This window comes from Rana temporaria, chromosome 7, assembly GCF_905171775.1.
Source record: "Rana temporaria chromosome 7, aRanTem1.1, whole genome shotgun sequence".
NCBI classification, from domain to species: domain Eukaryota; kingdom Metazoa; phylum Chordata; class Amphibia; order Anura; family Ranidae; genus Rana; species Rana temporaria.
In genome coordinates, this window is record NC_053495.1 from 205,086,541 (window position 1) to 205,112,268 (window position 25,728).

Consider the following 25,728-nt stretch of genomic DNA (forward strand, 5'->3'; position numbering starts at 1 on the left):
TTGTGATGGAATACATTGTAGGTGATGTTCATGTTGTATTTCCTGTCTTGAAGGGGGAGGAGACCATCCTGCAGTTCAGTTCGGGGACTCTGACCCTCACCCGACGCCCACGGCCGCAGACTGAGCCCTTCACGTACCCCATCTTGGCCTGGGGGGACATTAAGTTTGAGGATGTGATTGGAGAGGGAAACTTCGGACAGGTCATCAAGGCAATGATAAAGAAAGACGGGGTGCGCATGAATGCCGCAGTCAAGATGCTAAAAGGTGAGGAAAACATTTCTGGAATTATGGGGAGAATCGCTATTCTGCTACAATCCCCAACACAGTCCCTATCCCAATCCCCAACACAGACCCTATCCCAATCCCCAACACAGTCCCTATCCCAATCCCCAACACAGCCCCTATCCCAATCCCTAACACAGTCCCTATCCCAATCCCCAACACAGACCCTATCCCAATCCCCAACACAGTCCCTATCCCAATCCCCAACACAGTCCCTATCCCAATCCCTAACACAGTCCCTATCCCAATCCCTAACACAGTCCCTATCCCAATCCCCAACACAGTCCCTATCCCAATCCCCAACACAGTCCCTATCCCAATCCCCAACACAGCCCCTATCCCAATCCCTAACACAGTCCCTATCCCAATCCCCAACACAGACCCTATCCCAATCCCCAACACAGACCCTATCCCAATCCCCAACACAGTCCCTATCCCAATCCCCAACACAGTCCCTATCCCAATCCCCAACACAGCCCCTATCCCAATCCCTAACACAGTCCCTATCCCAATCCCCAACACAGACCCTATCCCAATCCCCAACACAGACCCTATCCCAATCCCCAACACAGTCCCTATCCCAATCCCCAACACAGTCCCTATCCCAATCCCCAACACAGCCCCTATCCCAATCCCCAACACAGTCCCTATCCCAATCCCTAACACAGTCCCTATCCCAATCCCCAACACAGACCCTATCCCAATCCCCAACACAGTCCCTATCCCAATCCCCAACACAGTCCCTATCCCAATCCCCAACACAGCCCCTATCCCAATCCCTAACACAGTCCCTATCCCAATCCCCAACACAGACCCTATCCCAATCCCCAACACAGTCCCTATCCCAATCCCCAACACAGTCCCTATCCCAATCCCTAACACAGTCCCTATCCCAATCCCTAACACAGTCCCTATCCCAATCCCCAACACAGTCCCTATCCCAATCCCCAACACAGTCCCTATCCCAATCCCCAACACAGCCCCTATCCCAATCCCTAACACAGTCCCTATCCCAATCCCCAACACAGACCCTATCCCAATCCCCAACACAGACCCTATCCCAATCCCCAACACAGTCCCTATCCCAATCCCCAACACAGTCCCTATCCCAATCCCCAACACAGCCCCTATCCCAATCCCTAACACAGTCCCTATCCCAATCCCCAACACAGACCCTATCCCAATCCCCAACACAGACCCTATCCCAATCCCCAACACAGTCCCTATCCCAATCCCCAACACAGTCCCTATCCCAATCCCCAACACAGCCCCTATCCCAATCCCCAACACAGTCCCTATCCCAATCCCTAACACAGTCCCTATCCCAATCCCCAACACAGACCCTATCCCAATCCCCAACACAGTCCCTATCCCAATCCCCAACACAGTCCCTATCCCAATCCCCAACACAGCCCCTATCCCAATCCCTAACACAGTCCCTATCCCAATCCCCAACACAGACCCTATCCCAATCCCCAACACAGTCCCTATCCCAATCCCCAACACAGTCCCTATCCCAATCCCCAACACAGTCCCTATCCCAATCCCCAACACAGACCCTATCCCAATCCCCAACACAGCCCCTATCCCAATCCCCAACACAGACCCTATCCCAATCCCCAACACAGTCCCTATCCCAATCCCCAACATAGTCCCTATCCCAATCCCCAACACAGTCCCTATCCCAATCCCCAACACAGACCCTATCCCAATCCCCAACACAGTCCCTATCCCAATCCCCAACATAGTCCCTATCCCAACCCCTAACACAGTCCCTATCCCAACCCCTAACACAGTCCCTATCCCAATCCCTAACACAGTCCCTATCCCAATCCCCAACACAGTCCCTATCCCCAACACAGTCCCTATCCCAATCCCCAACACAGTCCCTATCCCAATCCCCAACACAGTCCCTATCCCAATCCCCAACACAGTCCCTATCCCAATCCCCAACACAGTCCCTATCCCAATCCCCAACACAGTCCCCATCCCAATCCCCAACACAGTCCCTATCCCAATCCCCAACACAGTCCCTATTCCAATCCCCAACACAGTCCCTATCCCAATCCCCAACACAGTCCCTATTCCAATCCCTAACACAGTCCCTATCCCAATCCCCAACACAGTCCCTATCCCAATCCCCAACACAGTCCCTATCCCAATCCCCAACACAGTCCCTATCCCAATCCCTAACACAGTCCCTATCCCAATCCCCAACACAGTCCCTATCCCCAACACAGTCCCTATCCCAATCCCTAACACAGTCCCTATCCCAATCCCTAACACAGTCCCTATCCCAATCCCCAACACAGTCCCTATCCCAATCCCCAACACAGTCCCTATCCCAATCCCCAACACAGTCCCTATCCCAATCCCTAACACAGTCCCTATCCCAATCCCCAACACAGTCCCTATCCCAATCCCTAACACAGTCCCTATCCCAATCCCTAACACAGTCCCTATCCCAATCCCTAACACAGTCCCTATCCCAATCCCCAACACAGTCCCTATCCCAATCCCTAACACAGTCCCTATCCCAATCCCTAACACAGTCCCTATCCCAATCCCTAACACAGTCCCTATCCCAATCCCTAACACAGTCCCTATCCCAATCCCTAACACAGTCCCTATCCCAATCCCTAACACAGTCCCTATCCCAATCCCCAACACAGTCCCTATCCCAATCCCTAACACAGTCCCTATCCCAATCCCTAACACAGTCCCTATCCCAATCCCTAACACAGTCCCTATCCCAATCCCTAACACAGTCCCTATCCCAGTCCCCAACACAGTCCCTATCCCAATCCCTAACACAGTCCCTATCCCAATCCCTAACACAGTCCCTATCCCAATCCCTAACACAGTCCCTATCCCAATCCCTAACACAGTCCCTATCCCAATCCCTAACACAGTCCCTATCCCAATCCCTAACACTGCCCACTCTAAACCACTTAAGGACTGAGCCCATTTTTCAGATTTGGTGTTTACAAGTTAAAAACTATTTTTTTTTTTGCTAGAAAATTACTTAGAACCCCCAAACATTACACATTTTTTTTCTAACACCCTAGAGAATAAAATGGCGGTCATTGCAATACTTTATGTCACACCGTATTTGCGCAGCGGTCTTACAAGTGCAGTTTGTTTGGAAAATGGCGTCAAACATTTACCCTTAAGAATCTCCATAGGTGACGTTTAAAAAATTCTACAGGTTGCATGTTTTGGGTTACAGAAAAGCCCTAGGGCTAGAATTATTGCTCTCGCTCCAACGATCGCGGCGATACCTCACATGTGTGGTTTGAACACCGTTTTCATATGCGGGCGCTGCTCACGTGTGCGTTCGCTTCTGGGACGGGGGCACTTTTAAAAAATAAATAAAAATCGTATTTATTTTACTGCCAAGGGGACAGACGCCAGACCAGCGCTGTCAATAGCAGGGACAGGACAGCTGGGGAACCCCACAGTGGCGGAACACCAGGGCCCGGTGGCAAGACAACCTTTGCAACCCTAATAGTTCTCCCACTGCTTTGGACCGTTATATTTTCTTGGTGTGCTGGTGACATATATCTCTTGTTTTCTGTCACCCTGGGGGGCCCCAGTATAGTAGGAAGGGAGCTCACTGCAGAACGTGTGAAAGGGCCTGTTGTGGGATCGTAGTAAAGGGCCTCAGGATATATATATATATAATTGCCTTTTATAGTTGGCCCCCCTACTTTTGTCCCTGTCCCCCCATGTGCCCCCCCTAAATATGAAAGCTGGAGACGCCACTGTTCCAAACACATGGTGTGAGCATACAAACCATATTACTCATCCCATGAACTCAGAAGATGTAAACCATTACAATTTAAAGTGTTTATACCAGTGGTCTCAAAGTACCGGCCCGCGGACCAGTTATAAATGGCCCGCAGGCAGGGCGGAAGTGGGGGGAGCAAAGAGCTGGCGCCATCTGGTGGTGGACGTTGGTATTACAAGTTAAGCATTACAAGTTAAACAGCAATTCTAATGTCATTTTTCACTATTTTCACTGCCATCTTCTTCCCTCTAATTAGAACCCCCAAACATTATATATATTTTTTATCCCAACACCCTAGAGAATAAAATGGTGATCGTTGCAATACTTTCTGTCACACCGTATTTGCGCAGCGGTCTTACAAGCGCACTTTTTTGGGAAAAAAATTACACTTTTTTTAATTAAAAAAATAAGACAACAGTAAAGTTATCCCTATTTTTTTTTAATATTATGAAAGATAATGTTATGCCGAGTAAATTCATACCCAACATGTCACGCTTCAAAATTGCGTCCGCTCGTGGAATGCCGACAAACTTTTTTACCCTTTAAAATCTTCATAGGCGACGTTTAAAAAAATCTACAGGTTGCATGTTTTAAGTTACAGAGGAGCTAGAATTATTGCTGTCACTCTACCAATTGCGGCGATACCTCACATGTGTGGTTTGAACACCGTTTACATATGCGGGCGCTGCTCACGTATGTGTTCACTTCTGCACGCAAGCTCGTCGGGACGGGGCGCGTTTTCTGGCTCCTAACTTTTTTAGCTGGCTCCTAGATTCCAAGCAAATTTGTCAAACCCTGCCTTACACCAGTGCTGGGGGTAATAATGCGCTCGCTGACACCAGTGCTGGGGGTTAATAATGTGTTCGCTGACACCAGTGCTGTTGTTTTTGAAGTTTGAAAGTTTGCATGCGGCCCCCCATGGCATATGAAAACTTGTCTTGTGGCCCTCAGGTAATTTGAGTTTGAGACCCCTGTTTTATACTGTTTGTTTGTTTGTTTTTCTAGAATTTGCATCGGAAAATGACCACAGGGATTTTGCCGGGGAGCTGGAGGTTCTGTGTAAACTGGGTCACCACCCAAATATCATCAACCTGCTGGGAGCCTGCGAGAATAGAGGTACATCGGAAATTTGAAAATGTAGATATTTAGAAAAATTCTGAAATTCAAAAATGTGGATATTCGGAAATTAACGAATTTGTCTAAATTCGTTAAACTAATTTGGAACTAAACGATTTGCACATGTCTAGTAGGGGGTGCAACCAGGGATGGACTGGCCATTGGGACTACAGGGAGTTTCCCGGTGGGCCGATGGCTCAGAGGGCCGGCTTCAGTGACAGCGAACCTTTGGTTGTACTCCTTCTCTTCTCCATTCTCTTAACCTTCATCTTCTTCTTATTTCTCATTATATTCTCTCTTTTTTTCCTTCTCTTCTCCATTCTCTTAACCTTCATCTTCTTCTTATTCCTCATTCTATTCTCTCTTTTTTTCCTTCTCCTCTCCTAGATCTACTCTTTTCAGATTTTTGGTGAGCATCCACCAGTACCTTATGACAGGGATGGACTGGCCATTGGGACTACAGGGAGTTTCACGGTGGGCCAAAGGCTCAGAGGGCCGGCTTCAGTGACAGCGGACCGCCGCCCCCCCTCCGCTCCTCTGTCTCTCCCTTCCCGCAGCGCTCACCTCCTCTCCCTCCCCACAGCACTCACCTGGGGGGAACAAAGAAGCAGGGGGAGGACCAGAGGAGCGGGGGGGCAGAGGAGCATGGGGGAGGGGACAGACTGCTGACTCAACAGCTATGGCCTGGGAGTTTCTCACTTCTGCCTAATCTTGTCCCATAAGGGGGGGGGGGGGGCACCAAACTGATTCTTTGCCCCGGGTGAAATAATGTCTAGCTTCCCCACTGGTACTGCCTATAAAAGTACCAGTACCAGCCGTTCTACTCTAATAAAGTAGAACAGCTAGTGGCTAGTGAAGGGGGAGAGGGGGCTTGGTGGCGGGGGGGGGGGGGTGCGGGAGTTGTCCGGCCGCCATGGGAGAGACCTGTCAAAGTGGGCCAGTCTGGATGAAGACCCGGGCCAAATTTTTGTCCCAGTCCAGCCCTGGGTGCAACCAAGGAATGGTGCTTGGTGGTGGGTAGAAGGAGGAGACAAGGCGTGACTGGGAAGGGGGGAATTCCTGTACCTCTTCTCTGAGAAAAAAAGCCTGCTTATTCGTACACTTGAACTGAAATGTGTAACAAATCACATATAATATCTGTGATCAACTTTTTAATTCCTTGAAATTTTATGTTGCAATAAACAGACTGTCAAGTCACCTGTAGCCAGGTGACAAGTGCACCCTGTTGGGGTCAGGGATGCACCACAGGGTAGTGAAACCTATGACCGACTGCTGTGATAAGAGAGGAAGTGTGAACCCAAGATCGCCCAGGGCGCGGAGTCTAAGACCCAGCTTTGTGTTCACCAGAGCCTCTTGTGGTGAGGATGGCCTTCGCCGCAGCTGGATCCAGGTCGCGACCCCTGGGATCCCCTAGGTCACGCTTCGCAGGGAGAGAGGGGAAGCAGCAAGCAGACAATCGGTAGTGATGGGTAAGCCGAGGTCGGGGCAACAGGCAGACAGGGGTAACCGAGGGACAGGCAAAAGGTCAAGATCACAGGCAAACAGGAGAAGTCAGGGACGAGCCAAAAACGGTACACAGGAAGATAATCGTAGCACACTGCAGACAGGAACTTAAGCAAACAACACTGTTGAACAGCACTGCAGGCCTGTAGTGCAACAGTTAATGTAGACTTCCTGGGATGGCCTGGGTGGGGCCCTACAGGAAGGAGAGGACATTAGAAGGTAACCAGAACAGATTCAGGCCTCTTAATAGACAGATGGAAACAGGTAAGCTGCCAGACTATTGCATATCCATGACACAGACAACCATCATGCATTCTTCTGGCTGATTCAGTGTTCTGGTTCATTCTCCATTCTTTAGGTTATTTGTACATCGCCATCGAATTCGCTCCATTCGGGAACCTGCTTGACTTTCTACGCAAGAGCCGAGTTCTGGAAACAGATCCTGCGTTTGCCAAGGAACACGGGACGGCCTCTACACTCACCTCTCAGCAGCTCCTACAGTTTGCCTCAGATGTAGCAAAGGGGATGCAATACCTCAGTGAGAAACAGGTACCCCACATACTAGGGGATAGAGAATGAGGACACTAAAAAATATTGTCTACAGAAATCCTTTTATTATGTAACTTTTATGTTTTTAGATGCTTGGGGCTCCAGATAGCAGATTTGTCCTCCTAATAGTCACTTGTGTATCATAGAATGTGATTAGCACTTGTTACGTGATATACAGTGGGGATCGAAAGTTTGGGCACCCCAGGTAAAAATATGTATTAATGTGCATAACGAAGGTTGGAATTGCTCAGGGGATCCAGTGGCGGATGATCAGCAAGTCTAGTGAAAGACTGGGAGCTCAGTTGAGTGAAGATCTAAAATAGGAGATTGTAGAGAAAGTAAAAAAGTTCATTACAACCTTTGTTAGAAACTGTTACAATACTGTTGCCATAGGAGACGGCGTGGTGCATGCAGATGTCCTGTCTTGTTGGATGCCTTTCCCTGCACGGCTGTCTACCTATAGAAGTCTTTGAGTCTGTCAATTACCATTGCAACTACTAAATGGTGTCCTGAGTCTAACCCTCTCTCCCACATTTCTGTTTAAAAGACAATACATCTCTTTGCATTCAAGAAGTGTCTGGCACCCATTATACTACCTTACCTTGCACCCACCATGCCTCGTAACCCACTCTACATAGCAGGATGTCAGCTGTCTCTTAGGCCGGGTACTAACGAGCAAACATGTACGATGAAACCGGTCCGTCGGACCGTTTTCACCGTACATGCCTGCCAGAGGGCTTCTGTACGATGGCTGTACTAACCATCGTACAGAAGTCCGCGCGTAAACAATATGCGGGGCGTGTCCGCGTCGTCGCCGCGACGATGACGCGGCGACGTGGGCAGGCCTGCCATTTAAAGGCTTTCACGCATGCGTCGAAGTCATTCGACGCATGCGAGGGACGGCGGGCGCTCGGACATGTACGGTAGGTCTGTACTGACGACCGAACATGTCCGAGCGGGCAGGATTCCAGCGGACGGTTTTAAAACATGTCCAGGAATATTTGTCTGCTGGGAAAAGGCCCGGCGGGCAAATGTTTGCTGGAATTCGGCCCGCTCGCGCCTACACACGACCGAACATGTATGCTGAAACTGGCCCGCGGACCAGTTTCAGCATACATGTTTGGTCGTGTGTACGGGGCCTAACTCTGGAGCTTCTCATTAGACCAAAGGGGGTCCGGGATTTGGCTACATAGTGGTTCATTACAAAGTGTTTTCCCGTACCTTTATCAGGGTTACAAATTTACAAGTTGAAATCATAGATTATGCAAATACATATTTATTGACCTGTAATGTGTTCTGACATTATGCAAGTTTAGACCTAGCATAAATATGGCTGCTTCCACCATTGTCCTGCTCGCTTTGGCACTCTCTAGTGCATTGCTCTGCAATCTTTTCAGTACAATGGCCACTTTGCATAGTTTAAATATATTCACGGGCCGACAAAATCAGTTTTATAAATGAATGAATAAAATGTTAATGAATGACTGAAAAAAAAAATGTGAATGAATAAACGCACTCCAAGAAATAACTTCTCATCAGAGTTCCCCCTTTCACATCAGAACACCCCCAGCATTAGATCACTGTCCTCCTTTTACATCTGAAGCCCCATTACAGAGGGGCTAGGTCAGGGCCGATCCTAGGGTCACAGACGCCTGGGTGCAGAAATATTTCTGGCGCCCCCACATGGGCATGGTCATCTTACTAACTCCTCCCCTTTACAAATGTTTTATGGCTACGACTCAAACACAGAGATGCTCCCCTAAGAATCCTTCATTAGCGTCTCCCATCAGAGTCCCAACCAGAAGGTGTCCTCCATCAGAGCCCCCCCACAGCAGGTGTCCCCATCAGAGCCCCCCCACAGCAGAGCCCCCCAGCAGGTGTCCACCATCAGAGCCCCCCACAGAATGTGTCCTCCATCAGAGCCCCCCCCCACAGCATGTGTCCCCCATCAGAGCCCCCCAGCAGGTGTCCCCTAACAGAGCCCCCCTAAGCAGATGTCCCCATCAGAGCCCCCCACATCAGGTGTCCCCATATATCAGTACTTGTCCAATAGATCCATGTAGCTTGGGCGTGCTGGGAGCATAAGCACATTACAGGGGGGCGGGACATACGTGGCATCTTTGGTAACTTGGAGGGTGGCACTCTGAGAGCATTTCTGGGAGTGCACAGGGTGATTGGCAGCAGCTCCCGCCAACCCAGAAGCCTCTCATCACACCGCCTATGGGAAAAGAGCCGACACACGCAGAGGGGGTGGGGCATACAGGAGACTGTTCCATGCACACCGGACAGAATTAATTAGTGGAGCTTAGTACCGGAACATGTTCCAGTACTAGGCTCCGCTGTTGTACCCAGCCCGGATTCCGGGGACAGCGGGAGGTACGCGCTTTTGTCAGTTGCCAGCGGAGAGAGCAAGCGGGATGGGGAACCGCTACATGCGCTGTGCCTCTGGACACAGACAAGGAGGGAAGCACTTTGGAGCTTCGGCGCCCCCACCTCTGCGCCGCCTGGGTGCGGAGCACCCCGTGCACCCTGCCTAGGATCGGCCCTGGGCTAGGTAAAATCTTGTACGGATGTGACTCAAGTGCTGTAGTTTTCGAGACCCCATCTCTGGCATCTTAGTGCAAGGTTTCTTGTATATACTGTTGTTCTGCCCTCACTATACGTGGCTGAGGTGAAAATTAAACAGACAGCTAACTCTCCTCCCTTAACAACTCATTGAGGCAGGTGCAAGGTCCTTTTTTCAATAACATACAATGAGTATACACAATATACAAATATAGAGTTCTAACACACTAGTCTAACTAGAGAAAGGGTTATGAACATACCGGCGATGTTTCCATTAGGCTGACATTAGAATTGCAGCTGAATAGGTGTGGAGTTCTCTGGAGAAGGTGCACGGATTAAGAAGGCAGATGGCTACTGGGGGCTGTCTCTCAGACCCCATGGTATAGTCCACAGGAATTATGGGAAGCTATGGTGGCTTTTAAACAACAATCTCTATCTACCTTCATTATATTATTAACAGAAACTAAGTATGGAAAAGAGCCACTAGATGGCGATATTACAATTTACTTTGCATCTATTGGCATATTCAACAATTAAACAAAAACACTTGCTGAAGGCATGACAACTGTCTTCGATTCTCATGCCCTGTGTTGCTCTTTCAGTTCATTCACAGGGATCTGGCTGCCAGGAACATCCTTGTGGGAGAAAATCTAGTGGGCAAGATTGCCGACTTTGGCCTGTCACGAGGAGAGGAGGTCTACGTGAAGAAGACGATGGTAGGTCATGTGACCTTACTGAGCTCTTGGAGGCTAGGTTGACCTTTCTAATAAAAGTGCCCATTCATTAAAGCCTTCAAAGGAACTCCTTATAAAAGTCATACCTGCAAATCGTGCCTGGCATTTCCCAAGCCTGTCAACAAAACTTTCAGCATAATCCACTACTTTTTCTGTCCTGCCTAGTTCAACGGTCTCCAAACTTCCTAACGAGGGGGCCAGTTTATTGTCCTATAGACTTTAAGGGGGCCAGACTGTTGACATTGGAAGTAGAAAAGGTCCCCACATTAGTGGGGGGAATTGTGCCCCATCATTGATGTCAGTGGAAGGAATTGTGCATTATCATTGGTCCCAATTGTTGATGTCATTGGGAGGAATTGTGCCCCATCTTTGGTAAATTATGCCCCAAGGCCTGGATAAAAGCAAGCAAAGGGCCGCAGTTTGGAGACCACTGACCTAAAAAAGTCTATGATTCCACATAATGCAGAAAGTCTGTGATTCTTTCCTAAATATTTAATAATTTTATTATTTCTAATACATTTATATTAATTAATTGTCTTTAATGACAATATATGAATTAATCTAATTATTAATATTATAATTATTATAAGTATACATTATTCTATAATTCGATTTTAATATAGTAATATAATCTAATTCATTTTTAGTATGAATGAATAAATAAATAAATAACTATATATATATGATAAAAATTATTATTTAATATACAGTAAATTACTGTTTTAAAAAAGGCCTTAAGACATTTAGGGGTAGATTCACGTACCTTCAGGCGGGCCTAGCGTATCTCCTATACGCTACGCCGCTGTAACTTTTAGAGGCGAGTTTGGTAGTTTCAAAGATTTTGCCGCCGAAGTTACGGCGGCGTAGCGTAATAGGGCCGGCGTAAGCCCACCTAATTCAAATGTTGAAGCTGTGGGCGTGTTTTATGTATATTAACTGTGACCCCACGTAAATGACGTTTCGATTCGAACGGCGCATGCGCCGTCCGTGGACGTATCCCAGTGCGCATGCTCCAAATTAAGTCGGCAAATCGTCATGCTTTCGACATGAACGTAAATTACGGCCATCCCCATTCACGGTCGAGTTACGCAAACGACGTAAAATTTGAAAAATTCGACGCGGTTCTGACGTCCATACTTAACATTGGCTGCGCCATGTTTTTGGAGGTTTATCTTTACGCCTGAATACCCCTTACGTGAACGGCGTATCTTTACTGTGACGGCCGGGCGTACGTTTGTGAATAGGCGTATCTAGCTGATTTACATATTCTAGGCGTAAATCAGCGTACACGCCCCTAGCGGCCAGCGTAAATATGCAGTTAAGACACGACGGCGTAGGAGACTTACGCCGGTCATATCTTAGCAATATTTAAGCGTATCTCAGTTTGAGAATATGCTTAAATATACGACGGCGGGGATTCGGACTTACGGCGGCGTATCTACTGATACGCCCGTCGTAAGTCTTTATGAATCTAACCCTTACTTTTTTGCAAAGCCTTTTGCCCCTTTTAGATATATTTTATATTGTATAAACGGCTAATTTTTCTTTTCTTTTTGTTTTTAACCTGTAGCACTTTGAGATCTCCTTGAGGGCACTATAAATAATATGTATTATTATTAATAAATAATTATAATATTCATTATAATATTCATTATAATTTATTATAATTAACTAGTAAACTAATTTAAATAGAAGATATTTATATTTTGCACTTGGTAATTGTGACCTCACCAACAGTACATTCCCAGGATGTACGGTTCTTTATTTTTTTCATATAAAAGAAGAATTTGATAATTAAAGAATTGATATAATCCGGGTTCTCTTGTACATTGTAGGGTCGTCTCCCTGTGCGCTGGATGGCCATCGAGTCCCTTAATTACAGCGTTTATACAACAAAGAGTGATGTGTAAGTCTTGTTCATATTGGGTTTCTATTGGGTTTCTAATGCCGCGTACACACGATCACTTTTTGTGATGAAAACAAATTTCATTTTTTATCATGAAAATAAAATTAAATTTTTCCAACTTCTGCTGCGTACACATGGTCGTTTTTTGTGATGAAATAAATTAACGTTTTTAAAAACGTCATTTAAAATGATCGTGTGTGGGCTTCACAAAGGGCCAAATCCACAGCCCCGCAGCGAAAATGTAACTTAAGTGATTTAAGTTACCCTGCCGCAAATTTCCTAAGTTAGGTATCGATCCACAACACACTTACCTGGAAATTTGCGGCGGTGTAACTCAAATCCGTCCGGCGCAAGGCGTGCCGAATCTAATGGGGCGAGTCCCATTTAAATTAGGCACGCTCCCGCGCCGGACGTACTGCGCATGCTCCGTCGGGTAACTTACCCGACGTGCATTGCGCTAACTGACGTCGCTCCGACGTCATTTGCTTAGACGGTAACGTAAATGACGTCCAGCGCCATTCACGGACGTCTTACGCAAACGACGTAGAGTTTGAATTTTCGACGCGGGAACGACGGCCATACTTAATAGGGCTTAGTCAAATAGGACTCAGCCCTATTTTTACACGGCGTAACTCGACGTAAACGACGTAGCATTAGAGCGACGGGCCCGTCGGAGCGTTCGTGGATCGCCGTAAGTGTTCATTTGCATATTTTAGGCCGGCCGCAATGGCCTCGCCACCTAGCGGCCGGCCTAGAATTGCATCCTTAAGATCCGACAGTGTAATTCAATTACAGATGTCGGATCTTCTGCCTATCTATGGTAAACTGATTCTGTGGATCAGTTCCAAAGATAGAAACAGGGATACGACGGCGTATCTCTTTTGAGGATATGGCCCATAATTTTTTGTCTTCTAAAAAAACGACCCAAAAAAAATTGCTTCAATTTTTTATGTCGTTTTTCAAAATGTTGTTTTTTAAAAAATAAAAAATAAAAAATGATCGTGTGTGGGCTAAAACGATGTTTAACCACTTCCATACAGGGCACGTATACACCTTCCCGTCCAAGCCAATTTTCAGCTTTCAGCACTGTCGCAATTTGAATGGGAATTGCGCGGTCATGCTACACTGTACCCAAACAAAATTGGCGTCCTTTTCCCCCCACAAATAGAGCTTTCTTTTGGTGGTATTTGATCACCTCTGCGATTTTTTTTTTTGCGCAACAACTAAAAAAAGAGAAATTTTTTTAAAAAAATACGTTTTTATTTTTTTCTGTAATTTTTTTGGAAATAAGTACGTTTTCTCTTTCAATTACGGGCACTGATATGGTGGCACTGATGGGCACAGATGAGATGGCACTGATGGACATCGACAAGGTAGTACTGACGGGCACAGATGAGGTGGCACTGATTGGCGGCGCTGGTATGCGTCACTGATGGGCACACATAGGCGGCACTCATGGGCACACATAGGCGGCACTGATGGGCACTCATGGGCGGCACTGATGGGCACTTATGGGCGGCACTGATGGGCACTCATGGGCGGCACTGGGCACTCATGGGCGGCACAGATGGGCACTCATGGGCGGCACATATGGGCACTCATGGGCGGCACAGATGGGCACTCATGGGCGGCACAGATGGGCACTGTGGGGTGGCACTGATGGGCACTGTGGGGTGTCACTGATGGACACTGTGGTGTGGCACTGATGGACACTGTGGGGCGGCACTGATTTACTTGTTGCCAGTCAGTGCCCATTTGTGGGCACTGATTGGCATCTTTTTTTTTTTTTTTTCCCAGACTTTTATTTTTATTTTTTGGGCTTTTTTTTTTCATTTTTTTTTTGTTTTTCCCTTCCCTGGTGGGCATCCCTGGTGGTCCATGTGGCGATCCGAGGGGGGGCTGCGCTGATAAACAATCAGCGCGAACCCCCCCCTGTCAGGAGAGCCACCGATCGGCTCTCCTCTACTCGCGTCTGTCAGACGCGAGTGAGGAAGAGCCATCGACGGCTCTTCCTGTTTACATAGTGATCAGCCGTGGTTGGACACGGCTGATCACGTGGTAAAGAGTCTCCGTGAGAGACTCTTTACCGAGATCGGTGTTGCGGGGTGTCAGACTGACACCCCGCAACAACGATCGCCGCGATGCGCGCCCCCGGGGGCGCGCAGCGGCTCAGAATCCTGAGGACGTCATATGACGTCCAGTCAGGATTCTACAACCACTTTGCCGACGTCAATATGTCATTGGCGGGCGGCAAGTGGTTAAAACAACGTTTTTAAACCCGCGCATGCTCAGAAGCAAGTTATGACGCGAGCTTGAATGGAACAGAGTGCCGTCGTACGTGTTGTACGTAACCGCGCTTTGCAAGAGCAATTTCAAGAAACGATGGTGTGTGGGCAACGTCGTTTTTAAAAATGAAGTTTGAAAAACGACGTTTTTTTCCAAGACAAAAAACGACACAATTTTTACGACACAAAAAATGTTCCACCGAAGGAGTGAGGAAGTTCGCTTAGATATTGGCATTTTCCAACCCCAAAGTCACACATTTCTGGGTAGTGAGATGATTTTATCTCGGTAAGGGGCATCTTGCAAAAATGTTCACAGCGTCACATAAGCTGAAAGCCAGCCTTGTATGGGGGGGGTGGGGGAAGCACAGCCTGGAAGGTTGTCATATATATAAAACAAGTAATTTTTCCTCTCTCCTGCACAGATGGTCATTCGGAGTTCTGCTTTGGGAGATTGTGAGTTTAGGTAAGTGAAGAACTGACTCTGTTAACCACTTAAGCCCCGGACCATATTGCTGCCTAAGACCCAAGGTGTTTTTACAGTTTGGGACTGCGTCGCTTTAACAGACAATTGCGCGGTCGTGCAACGTGGCTCCCAAACAAAATTGGCGTCCTTTTTTCCCCACAAATAGAGCTTTCTTTTGGTGGTATTTGATCACCTCTGCGGTTTTTATTTTTTGCGCTATAAACAAAAATAGAGCGAAAATTTTGAAAAAAATGCAATATTTTTTTCTTTTTGCTATAATAAATATCCCCAAAAACATATATAAAATTTTTTTTTCTCAGTTTAGGCCGATACGTATTCTTGTACCTATTTTTGGTAAAAAAAATCGCAATAAGCGTTTATCGATTGGTTTGCGCAAAATGTATAGCGTTTACAAAATAGGGGATAGTTTTATTGCATTTTTATAAATTTTTTTTTTTTTACTACTAATGGCAGCGATCAGCGATTTTTTTCGTGACTGCGACATTATGGCGGACACTTCGGACAATTTTGACACATTTTTGGGATTTTTGTCATTTTCACAGCAAAAAATGCATTTAAATTGCATTCTTTATTGTGAAAATGACAGTTGCAGTTTGGGAGTTAACCACAGGTGGCGCTGTAGGATTTGGTGTACACTGTGTGTGTGTTTACAACTGTAGGGGGGTGTGGCTGTAGGAATGACGTCATCGATCGAGTCTCCCTATATAAGGGATCACTCGATCGATGCAGCGCCATAGTGAAGCACGGGGAAGCCGTGTTTACACACGGCTCTCCCCGTTCTTCAGCTCCGGGGAGCGATCGCGACGGAGCGGCTATAAACAAATAGCCGCGCCGTCGTCCCGGATCGCTCCCCGAGGGGACCCCACCGCCGCAAGTCGCGGGGGGGGTCCCGATCGGACCCCCGACCCACGTCTAGGCAGGGACGTACATGTACGCCAATTTGCCTGTACGTGCCATTCTGCCGACGCATATCTACATGCGGCGGTCGGGAAGGGGTTAACTGCGAGATTTTGGAGGACATCATGGGATGTATTCATGTCTTCTGTCTCTTCCAGGTGGAACTCCGTATTGTGGGATGACATGCGCAGAACTCTATGAGAAACTACCGCAGGCGTACCGTATGGAGAAACCCCGAAACTGTGACGATGAGGTGTAAGTTTTATGTCGTGTACCAAGTGGGTAGTAAAAAGGGCATCAGGCATTAGTGGAAAGGCTTACAAGGTCCACGTTATTTTACTCAATATATAACACTGACGGGCTTGTATCTTATAGTAGCCATAAATTAGAAAGAAGAGCTACGGCATCCCATCATCATGGCTATTTTGCTTACGGTCATAGGCGTGCGCACAGGGTGTGCCAGGTGTGCCTGGGCACACCCTAATCACCCTGTGCTGGACAGATTTTCCCCTGCTGCTTGGCTGCAAAGAACGAGACTGGGGAATCTTTGTTCTCAGTCCCTTTCTCTGTTCCAAAAGCGAGACATCAGGGGGTCTATTTAGACCCCTAATATTTTACCAAAGCCCCCCAATTATTAAAAAATAATAATAATACATTATTGTAAAGAAATATTGTAACAATTAAAAAGAAATATTGTAAAAAAGTAATAATAAAAAGTAATACAAATAAACTACTAACACCAATATCCGCACTACTAACACTGTCCACTGCTCTACTGCGATTGTATATATATATATATATATATATATATATATATATGGGGTGCACACCCTAATGCAATAGGCTGCGCACACCTATGCTTACGGTGATTTTAGTTTGTGCGCCTCAAAATATCTTTGAGCACCAGCCTCCACTGCCAGACCCTTTGGGGTTGATTTACTAAAACTGGAGAGTGCAAAATCGGGTGCAGCTGTGCATGGTAGCCAATCAGCTTCTAACTTCAGCTTGTTCAAATAAGCTTGGACAAAAAACCTGGAAGCTGATTGGTTTCTATGCAGAGCTGCACCAGATTTTGCACTCTCCAGAGAGTACCTCACAAAAATGCATGAGGTACCCCGGCAAATGTGTACCAGCCCCTTTGGGTCTGGTATGCATTTTAAATGGACCTTAAATTAAAAACAAACAAACAGCCCCTTGAGGTCCCCCTTTTAGACCACCAGACCCTTAATCTGAGCATGCAGGAAAGAGGGTAACCGTGCCTGGCCACATGTCCTCAACATGGGGGGGGGGGGTGTCATGCTAAAGAGGGATAGGCAAAGCACCTTGTCCTCATGCAAAGCACCTTGGCCTCCTCCCCACAACCCTGGCCAGTGGCTGTCGGGGTCTCCCCAGGGTCCTCATGCAAAGCACCTTGGCCTCCTCCCCACAACCCTGGCCAGTGGCTGTCGGGGTCTCCCCAGGGTCCTCATGCAAAGCACCTTGGCCTCCTCCCCACAACCCTGGCCAGTGGCTGTCGGGGTCTCCCCAAGGGGGAGAATCCGGTCTCCCCCTACTCATTCACAGGGCCGCTGATAAGCCAGTACAACTGGCCCTGTTGTAGGGGGCCCCGGGCCAGCAGGGGCCCGGATGGCAACCCCCTTTTTTTTTTTTTTTTTTTTTTTTTTAGGGGTCCGGAGGTCCCCAGGGGCCCAGAGGCCCACAGGGTCCCAGATGACAACTCCCCTTTTTTTTATTTATTTTTTATAAAAAATATATATATTTTTTTTAATATTTTTATTTAAATTTTTATTAAAGGGCCATTTTTTTTTTTTTGAGGTCCGGGGGTCCCCAGGGGTCCGAAGGCCCCCAGGGCCCCGGATGGAACCCCCCTTTTTTTTATTTATTTTTTATAAAAAAATATATATTTTTTCTAATATATATATTTTTTTATTTTTTATTAAAGGGACAATTTTTTTTTCTTAGGGGTACGGGGGTCCGGAGATCCCCAGGGCCCGGGATGAAAACATCCCTTTTTTTATAAAAAAATAAATACATTTTTATATATTTTTTTATATATATATATATATATATATATATATATATATATATATATATTAGGGCTGTGACTGATTAAAATTTTTGTGTTCGATTAATCGTTTTTTTTTTTAATCGATTAATCGACTAATTTCGATTAATTAACGCACATACAGATACAACTACTTTTAGCTGATCTCCTTGCATTGCAACTCTGCATTAGCCACTGGTAAATGTGGTGGGGGCAGTATGGGGGCAGATGTGTATATTCTTGCAGTATGGGGGCAGATGTGTATATTACAGCATCTGCCCCCATGCTGTAATATACACATCTGCCCCCATGCTGTAATATACACATCTGCCCCCATACTGCAAGAATATACACATCTGCCCCCATGTGTACATTACAGCATGGGGGCAGATGTGTATATTCTTGCAGCATGGGGTCAGATGTGTTCATTACAGCATGGGGGCATATGTGTATATTCTTGCAGCATGGGGTCAGATGTGTACATTACAGCATGGGGGCAGATGTGTACATTACAGCATGGGGGCAGATGTGTACATTACAGCATGGGGGCAGATGTGTACATTACAGCATGGGGGCAGATGTGTATATTCTTGCAGTATGGGGGCAAATGTGTATATTACAGCATGGGGGCAGATGTGTATATTCTTGCAGTATGGGGGCAAATGTGTATATTACAGCATGGGGGCAGATGTGTACATTACAGCATGGGGCAGATGTGTACATTACAGCATGGGGGCAGATGTGTACATTACAGCATCTGCCTCCATGCTGTAATATACACATCTGCCCCCATGCTTTAATATACACATCTGCCTCCCATACTGCAAGAATATACACATCTGCCCCCATGTGTACATTACAGCATGGGGGCAGATGTGTATATTCTTGCAGTATGGGGGCAGATGTGTACATTACAGCATGGGGGCAGATGTGTATATTCTTGCAGTATGGGGGCAGATGTGTATATTACAGCATGGGGGCAGATGTTTACATTACAGCATGGGGGCAGATGTTTACATTACAGCATGGGGGCAGATGTGTACATTACAGCATGGGGGCAGATGTGTACATTACAGCATGGGGGCAGATGTGTACATTACAGCATGGGGGCAGATGTGTACATTACAGCATCTGCCCCCATGCTTTAATATACACATCTGTCCCCATACTCCAGGAATATATACATCTGCCCCATAATGTTACCACACACAGATGGTTGTCCTTTCTTACCTGACTATCAGGCAGGCAGACCCATCTGCAGAGTAGCTGATGGACACACGTGCGCAAGGGAAGAAGATGCAAGCAGGCGGGCAGGTGATGATGACGTCAGCGCGCCGCGGCTCCGGAGCTAGGCCGAAGCCGCGGCCTTTCCTATGGGCGAGACCGCGGAGCTCACTCCGCGGATCGTCAATCGATCAAAATAATTTTAATCGACCAAAGAAATTAACGATTAATCGACCAATTAATCGTTAATTTCCGGAGCCCTAATATATATATATATATATAATGGCAATCCCCCTTTTTTTATAAATTCTTTTTTTTTTCATATTTTATTTCATTTTTTTTCCCCCCTATATATGTATATATATGTGTATATATATATATATATATATATATATATATATATATATATATATATATTAAAGGGCTCATGAGGTCTCCATGTGGCAAACCCCCTTTTTTTTATAAATGTTTTTTTTTTTTTAATTAAAGGGCCCAGAGGTCCCCAGGGCCCTGAATGGCAACCCCCCCCCCCTTTTTTTATAAATGTTTATTTATTTATTTTATATATTTTTTTATTTTTATTTTTTCATTTTTCATTTTTATTAATAATTTGTAAAGGGCCCCCCTCCCGCTTCTCAATTTCAATTTCAGACGGCAGCCCCACCCCCCCCCCCCCGGTTCTCTGCTCCAGGTGCCTACCAATGCCGCCAATCCCGTAACGTGCTGCAGAGACAGTTTCAAGGCGGGGCCAGGGGTGGAGCTAAAGGCGGGACCAGGGGTGGAGCTGAAGGGGGCCCCGTCAGGTAGGCTGTACGGGGCCCCATGATTTCTATCAGCGGCCCTGCTCATTCACACACACATCAAAAAATTGCATGAATAGTCAAGTCAGCTCATCCCTAGCCAGCATGTGTAAAGGGGGACTGGCAAAGCACCTTGTCCTCATGCTAACGAGGACAAGGGCCTCCTCCCCACAACCCTGGCCAGTGGCTGTCGGGGTCTCCCCAAGGGGGGAAGAATCCGGTCTCCCCCTACTCATTCACACACACATCAAAAAATTGCATGAATAGTCAAGTCAGCTCATCCCTAGCCAGCATGTGTAAAGGGGGACAGGCAAAGCACCTTGTCCTCATGCTAATGAGGACAAGGGCCTCCTCCCCACAACCCTGGCCAGTGGCTGTCGGGGTCTCCCCAGAGGGAGAGAATCCGGTCTCCCCCTACTCATTCACACACACATCAAAAAATTGAATGAATAGTCAAGTCAGCTCATCCCTAGCCAGCATGTTTTTGGGGAAAACATTCCAAACCAGAGGGGAAAACTGTGAGGAGAGCTTTTGAATCCCGGCCGTGTGTATGCTCCTCGCAGTTTTTCCGACGGGAAAACTGCCCAAAAACCGCCAGTTCTCTTTTTTCCCACTGGGAAATCCGGCGGACTTTTGTCCGGCGTTTTTTGGCAGTTTTCCTATGGGAAAAACTCAGATGGAGCACACATACGGCCGGGATTCCCGGCCAAAGCTCCATCGCAGTTTTCCTGTCGTGAAAACCGGCTGTGTGTAGGGGGAAGACTGAACCGAGCAGGTTCTCGGCTTTCCCCTCGGGATTTCCGACGGGAACTTTTCCAGTCGGAAATCCTGTATGTGTGTACGAGGCGTAAGTCATCAAATCCTTAATATACACTAAAGCTTAAAAGTTGGGAGGGGGAGTGAAGCGCAACAACCACCATAGTGTAGCATGTAAAGTGTAATTTTTTTATAGACAATATAAAAAGGCACTCACAAAGATGAAATAGAACTCAGTTTGACAGTCAAGTAGCCTCTGGGACAGAGATCAGACACACAACCAGGATGCCTTGCACTGGCCACCGACAAGGGAGAGGACGTGGATTGGAAGCAGGGAACCGCTGTCACTGGAAAGCCAAGACCACGGATGGAACCCAGGGCCCAGGGTATGAAGCCAGGGCCGATCCTAGGGTCACAGGCGCCTGGGTGCAGAAATATTTCTGGCGCCCCCACATGGGCGTGGTCATTTTTACTAACTCCTCCCCTTTACACATTTTTCTATGGCAATGACTCAACCACAGAGATGCTCCCCCACAAAGTCTTCATTATCCTGGGATCCTTACATGATCTCTTAACAATAAACAAAATACAGGAAGAGAAGCAGAGTACTTTATTGGGACCTGGAGGGGGGCCTCAGTGATGTACACAGAGAGGGCTTCTGTTAGAGAGCCTGTTAGATGTTCGGCGCCCCCACCTCTGCAGGCGCCTGGGTGCAATGCACCCTGTGCACCCTGCCTAGGATCGGCCCTGTATGAAGCCACCTTATGTAGTAGGAAAATGCTGGAGCTGGAACTGGAAAGTGTTTCAAAGCAACCTTGTTTCTTCTCTTAGCCTTTGAAGAAGAAGCAAGGAGCCTTTGACACGGAAGGTTGTGTGAATGTATGCCCAAACATTGGGGGGGGGGGGGGGGGGGGCACATAGTAATTATTGTGAAGATTGGATTTAGTTGTCCCCTTTTGATTGATGAGCCAGTGTATGCAGATACAATGTAGTAAAGTGGAGCCACTGTGTTTATATTCCAGATATGATCTGATGCGCCAATGCTGGAGAGACAGACCCTACGAGAGGCCAACTTTCAACCAGATCTCCCTGCAGCTTATACGCATGTTGGAGGCCAGAAAGGTAAGTTCCATTGCCATTGCCAATAGGCTACTTTAAGGTTTATTCTGCTTACCGTATTTGCCGGGGGATAAGACGACTGGGCGTATAAGACGACCCCCTATTTTTCCAGGAAAAATGTTGGTTTTGGGATATACTCGCCATATAAGACTACCCCCTTCCTACTAGTCTTTCTGGAAGCTGAGGGGGAGCCAGAACAACCGCTGACAGAAACAGGCTTTTTTCAAATCTCACTGTGCCATTACATTACATTACATGCTTCACTGTGCCATTACATTACATGCCCCCACTGTGCCATCACTTGCCCCCACTGTGCCATCACTTTCCCCCCACTGTGCCATCACTTGCCCCCCACTGTGCCATCACTTGCCCCCCACTGTGCCATCACTTGCCCCCCACTGTGCCATCACTTGCCCCCACTGTGCCATCACTTTCCCCCCACTGTGCCATCACTTTCCCCCCACTGTGCCATCACTTTCCCCCCACTGTGCCATCACTTTCCCCCCACTGTGCCATCACTTGCCCCCACTGTGCCATCACTTTCCCCCCACTGTGCCATCATTTGCCCCCCACTGTGCCATCACTTGCCCCCACTGTGCCATCACTTTCCCCCCACTGTGCCATCACTTTCCCCCCACTGTGCCATCACTTTCCCCCCACTGTGCCATCACTTTCCCCCCACTGTGCCATCACTTGCCCCCCACTGTGCCATCACCTCCTGGTCTGTCATAGGCGTTTGACACTGTGTTCCGCTACCGCCTATCATGGAGGTCCTCTCATCCTCGGACTTTCCCAGCAGACACTGTGTTCAGTGTTCCGCCTATCATTGACGTCCTCTTGTCCGAGGATGAAAGAAGGTCCGTGATTGGCGGAACACTGAACACCGAGGGCTAGATTCAGATAGATCAGCGGATCTTTAGATCCGCGTAATCTATCTTATTTACGATCCGCCAGCGCAATTTTTTGAGGAAAGTGCAGTATTCATAAAGCACTTACCTCGAAACTTGCGCCGGCGGATCGTAACTCCCCCGGCGGAATTCAAATTCCGCGGCTAGGGGGAGTGTATTATTTAAATCAAGCGCGTCCCCGCGCCGATTGCGATTTTTCCCAGTGCGCATGCTCCAAATGACGTCGCTAGAGCGTCATTGTTTTCGGCGTGAACGTAAATTACATCCATCCGTATTCGCGACCGACTTACGCAAACGACGTAAAAATTCAAAACTCGGCGCGGGAACGACGGCCATACTTAACATTGGATACGCCGCATATAGCAGGGGTAAGTATACGCCGGAAAAAGTCGAACGCAAATGACGTAAAAAAAAAGCGACAGGCGTTCGTTTCTGAATCGGCGGAAATCGGAATTTGCATATTCGTCGCGTAAAAAAACCGAAGCGTCACCTAGAGGCCGGCGGGAGATTGCAGCCTAAGATCCGACGGTGTAAGTCACTTACACCTGTCGGATCTAAGGGAGATCTATGCGTAACTGATTCTTATGAATCAGTCGCATAGATCCGACCGTCGGATCTCAGAGATACGCCGTCGTATCTCTTTGTGAATCTCCCCCAGTGTCTGCTGGGAAACTGAGTCCGACCTCCGTGATAGCCGGTAGCATAAGACAGAGTCAAATGGACGCCCGCGACCCGACAGGTTCACTGACTATCACAGAAGGAACGGGCACAGTGAGAATGGGCACAGTAAGGCTGCAATGGGCAAAGTCAGAATGGGCACAGTAAGGCTGCAATGGGCACAGTAAGGCTACAATGGGCACAGTCAGAATGGGCACAGTAAGGCTGCAAACGGGCACAGTCAGAATGGGCACAGTAAGGTTGCAAATGGGCAGAGTGAGGTGTGCAAATGGGCATTGTTGATCCTCTTTTCCGCTTACAGTAGCTGCTGCATTTCTCACCCTATGCTTATACTCGGGTCAATACGTTTTTTCCATTTTTTTGTTGTAAAATTAGGTGCCTCGGCTTATATTCGGATCGGCTTATACTCGGATCGGCTTATACTCGAGTACCGTATTTATCGGCCTATTGCGCGCACCCGCCTATAGCGCGCACCCCTGATCTGGATGTGAAATTCCTGAAAAAAAATGTTTTATTACTTACAGTTTTGGTGTCTTGCCCGGGGTCCATCGGCGGCGTTGTCCGGTCCGGCGTCCGTCTGCGGCCTTCGTGGTGTCCTCCCCGCTTGTCCCGCGCTGTCTCTGAGCGCAGTACACTCGGGCACGCTCGGCTCCTCTCGCATAACCGCGATGGGTGTCGAGCATGGCCGAGTGTACTGCGCTCGGTATATGTCGGCGGCGTATTCAAACACAGCGCGGGAAACGTGTATCGGCGTATATCGCGCGCCCACGATTTTGTCCTGAATTTAAGGGCAAAAAAGTGCGCGGCATACGCCGATAAATACGGTATATACGGTAGTTTGTGAGTCATTTTGCACACAGTTCTCCTCTGATTCTCCCATATTCTTGTCTCTCCCAGGCCTACGTGAACATGGCGCTGTTTGAAAACTTCACCTACGCTGGAATCGATGCCACAGCGGAAGAGGCGTAGTGCCGGGATAAGAAGGAATCTATATGGTCTCTGCGCCTTGCTTGCCGGAAACCAGGACTTATTGTACTTAATGTACAAGGACTTGTTTACTGTGAGGTGGACTGCAAAGCCCATGGCCGGATCACAGGCTTGTGTTGGAACCTCTCTTGACTGCGGCGTACGCAACGTGCATAAATGTCGCTCTGTGCTTCTATAAAAAGATGGTATGACTGGACGTGTATGATAAGAATGAACTCCCTTCCTCCTCCTCCGATGTACAGCTGAACACTGCCATTGCCTAGAATGAGAACCGAGTGTCTTCCCTTTCCTTGTACAGTAACTGTATCTCCACCAATAAACCTCAGATAACATTTGTATCCCTTCTTGTTTGATGGATCCGTGTCCAACGTGGAACTCCCAAGGCCGGTCTTGTTACCCCCCGAGGGCTGAGCAGGTCTACTAAATCTCGGTTTAGTTCAGACGCCATGTTAAAGTGGAGTTCCACCCATAAATATAACATTACATCAGTAGTTTTAAAAAAAATGTCATTAGTCCTTTAAGAATATATATATATTTTTTTAGATGCCTTCAAAGTGTTGTTGCTAGGCAGAATAGTTAATCTTCCCACTTCCTGCACCTAGGTGCTTAAAGGGGTTTTCCACCCATTTTGTAAGTTTATTAAAAGTCAGCAGCTACAAAAAGTGTAGCTGCTGGCTTTTAATAAACCGACACTTACCTGCTCTACGGCTCCAGCGACGCGCCGGACGGGGCTCCGCTCCTCGCCCCCCCTCGCCAGCCGGCGTCTTCATGCTCAGTGTGGGCACCCGGCCGTGACAGCTTTCGGCTTCACGGCCGGGCACCCACTGCGCATGCGCGAGCGGCACTGCGCATGCGCGAGCGGCACTGCGCATGCGCGAGCGGCGCCGTCTGATTGGACAGGCGATCGCCGAGGACCTGTGACGTGTCCTGGGCGATCGCCTACAGCAGCCCCTTCCTGTAGGTGATTAAGCTTAATCGCCTAGGCGATTAGGCTTAATCGTCTACCCGGAAGGAGGAAGTGGGACAGGAAGTCCCACTCCTCCTGAAGCCCCCACTCCCCCCCCCAAAAAAAATTACATGCCAAATGTGGCATGTAAGGGG

The 25,728-nt window shown here is 47.7% G+C and overlaps 1 protein-coding gene across 3 annotated transcripts in view; it reads left to right on the forward strand.

Annotated features, from left to right (window-relative positions):
• Positions 1–24,965, forward strand: part of TIE1 (tyrosine kinase with immunoglobulin like and EGF like domains 1) — an 82,970-nt gene extending 58,005 nt beyond the window's left edge. For all 3 annotated transcript variants that reach the window (XM_040360867.1, XM_040360868.1, XM_040360869.1), the window contains 9 exons: positions 54–264; positions 5,078–5,188; positions 7,050–7,240; positions 10,408–10,521; positions 12,375–12,445; positions 15,153–15,193; positions 16,270–16,366; positions 21,958–22,057; positions 24,538–24,965. In XM_040360867.1, the coding sequence (XP_040216801.1) occupies positions 54–264; positions 5,078–5,188; positions 7,050–7,240; positions 10,408–10,521; positions 12,375–12,445; positions 15,153–15,193; positions 16,270–16,366; positions 21,958–22,057; positions 24,538–24,609 (1,008 nt within the window). In that variant the 3' untranslated portion in view covers positions 24,610–24,965. The remainder of the gene's footprint in view (positions 1–53; positions 265–5,077; positions 5,189–7,049; positions 7,241–10,407; positions 10,522–12,374; positions 12,446–15,152; positions 15,194–16,269; positions 16,367–21,957; positions 22,058–24,537) is intronic.
• The last annotated feature ends 763 nt before the right edge of the window (positions 24,966–25,728 follow it).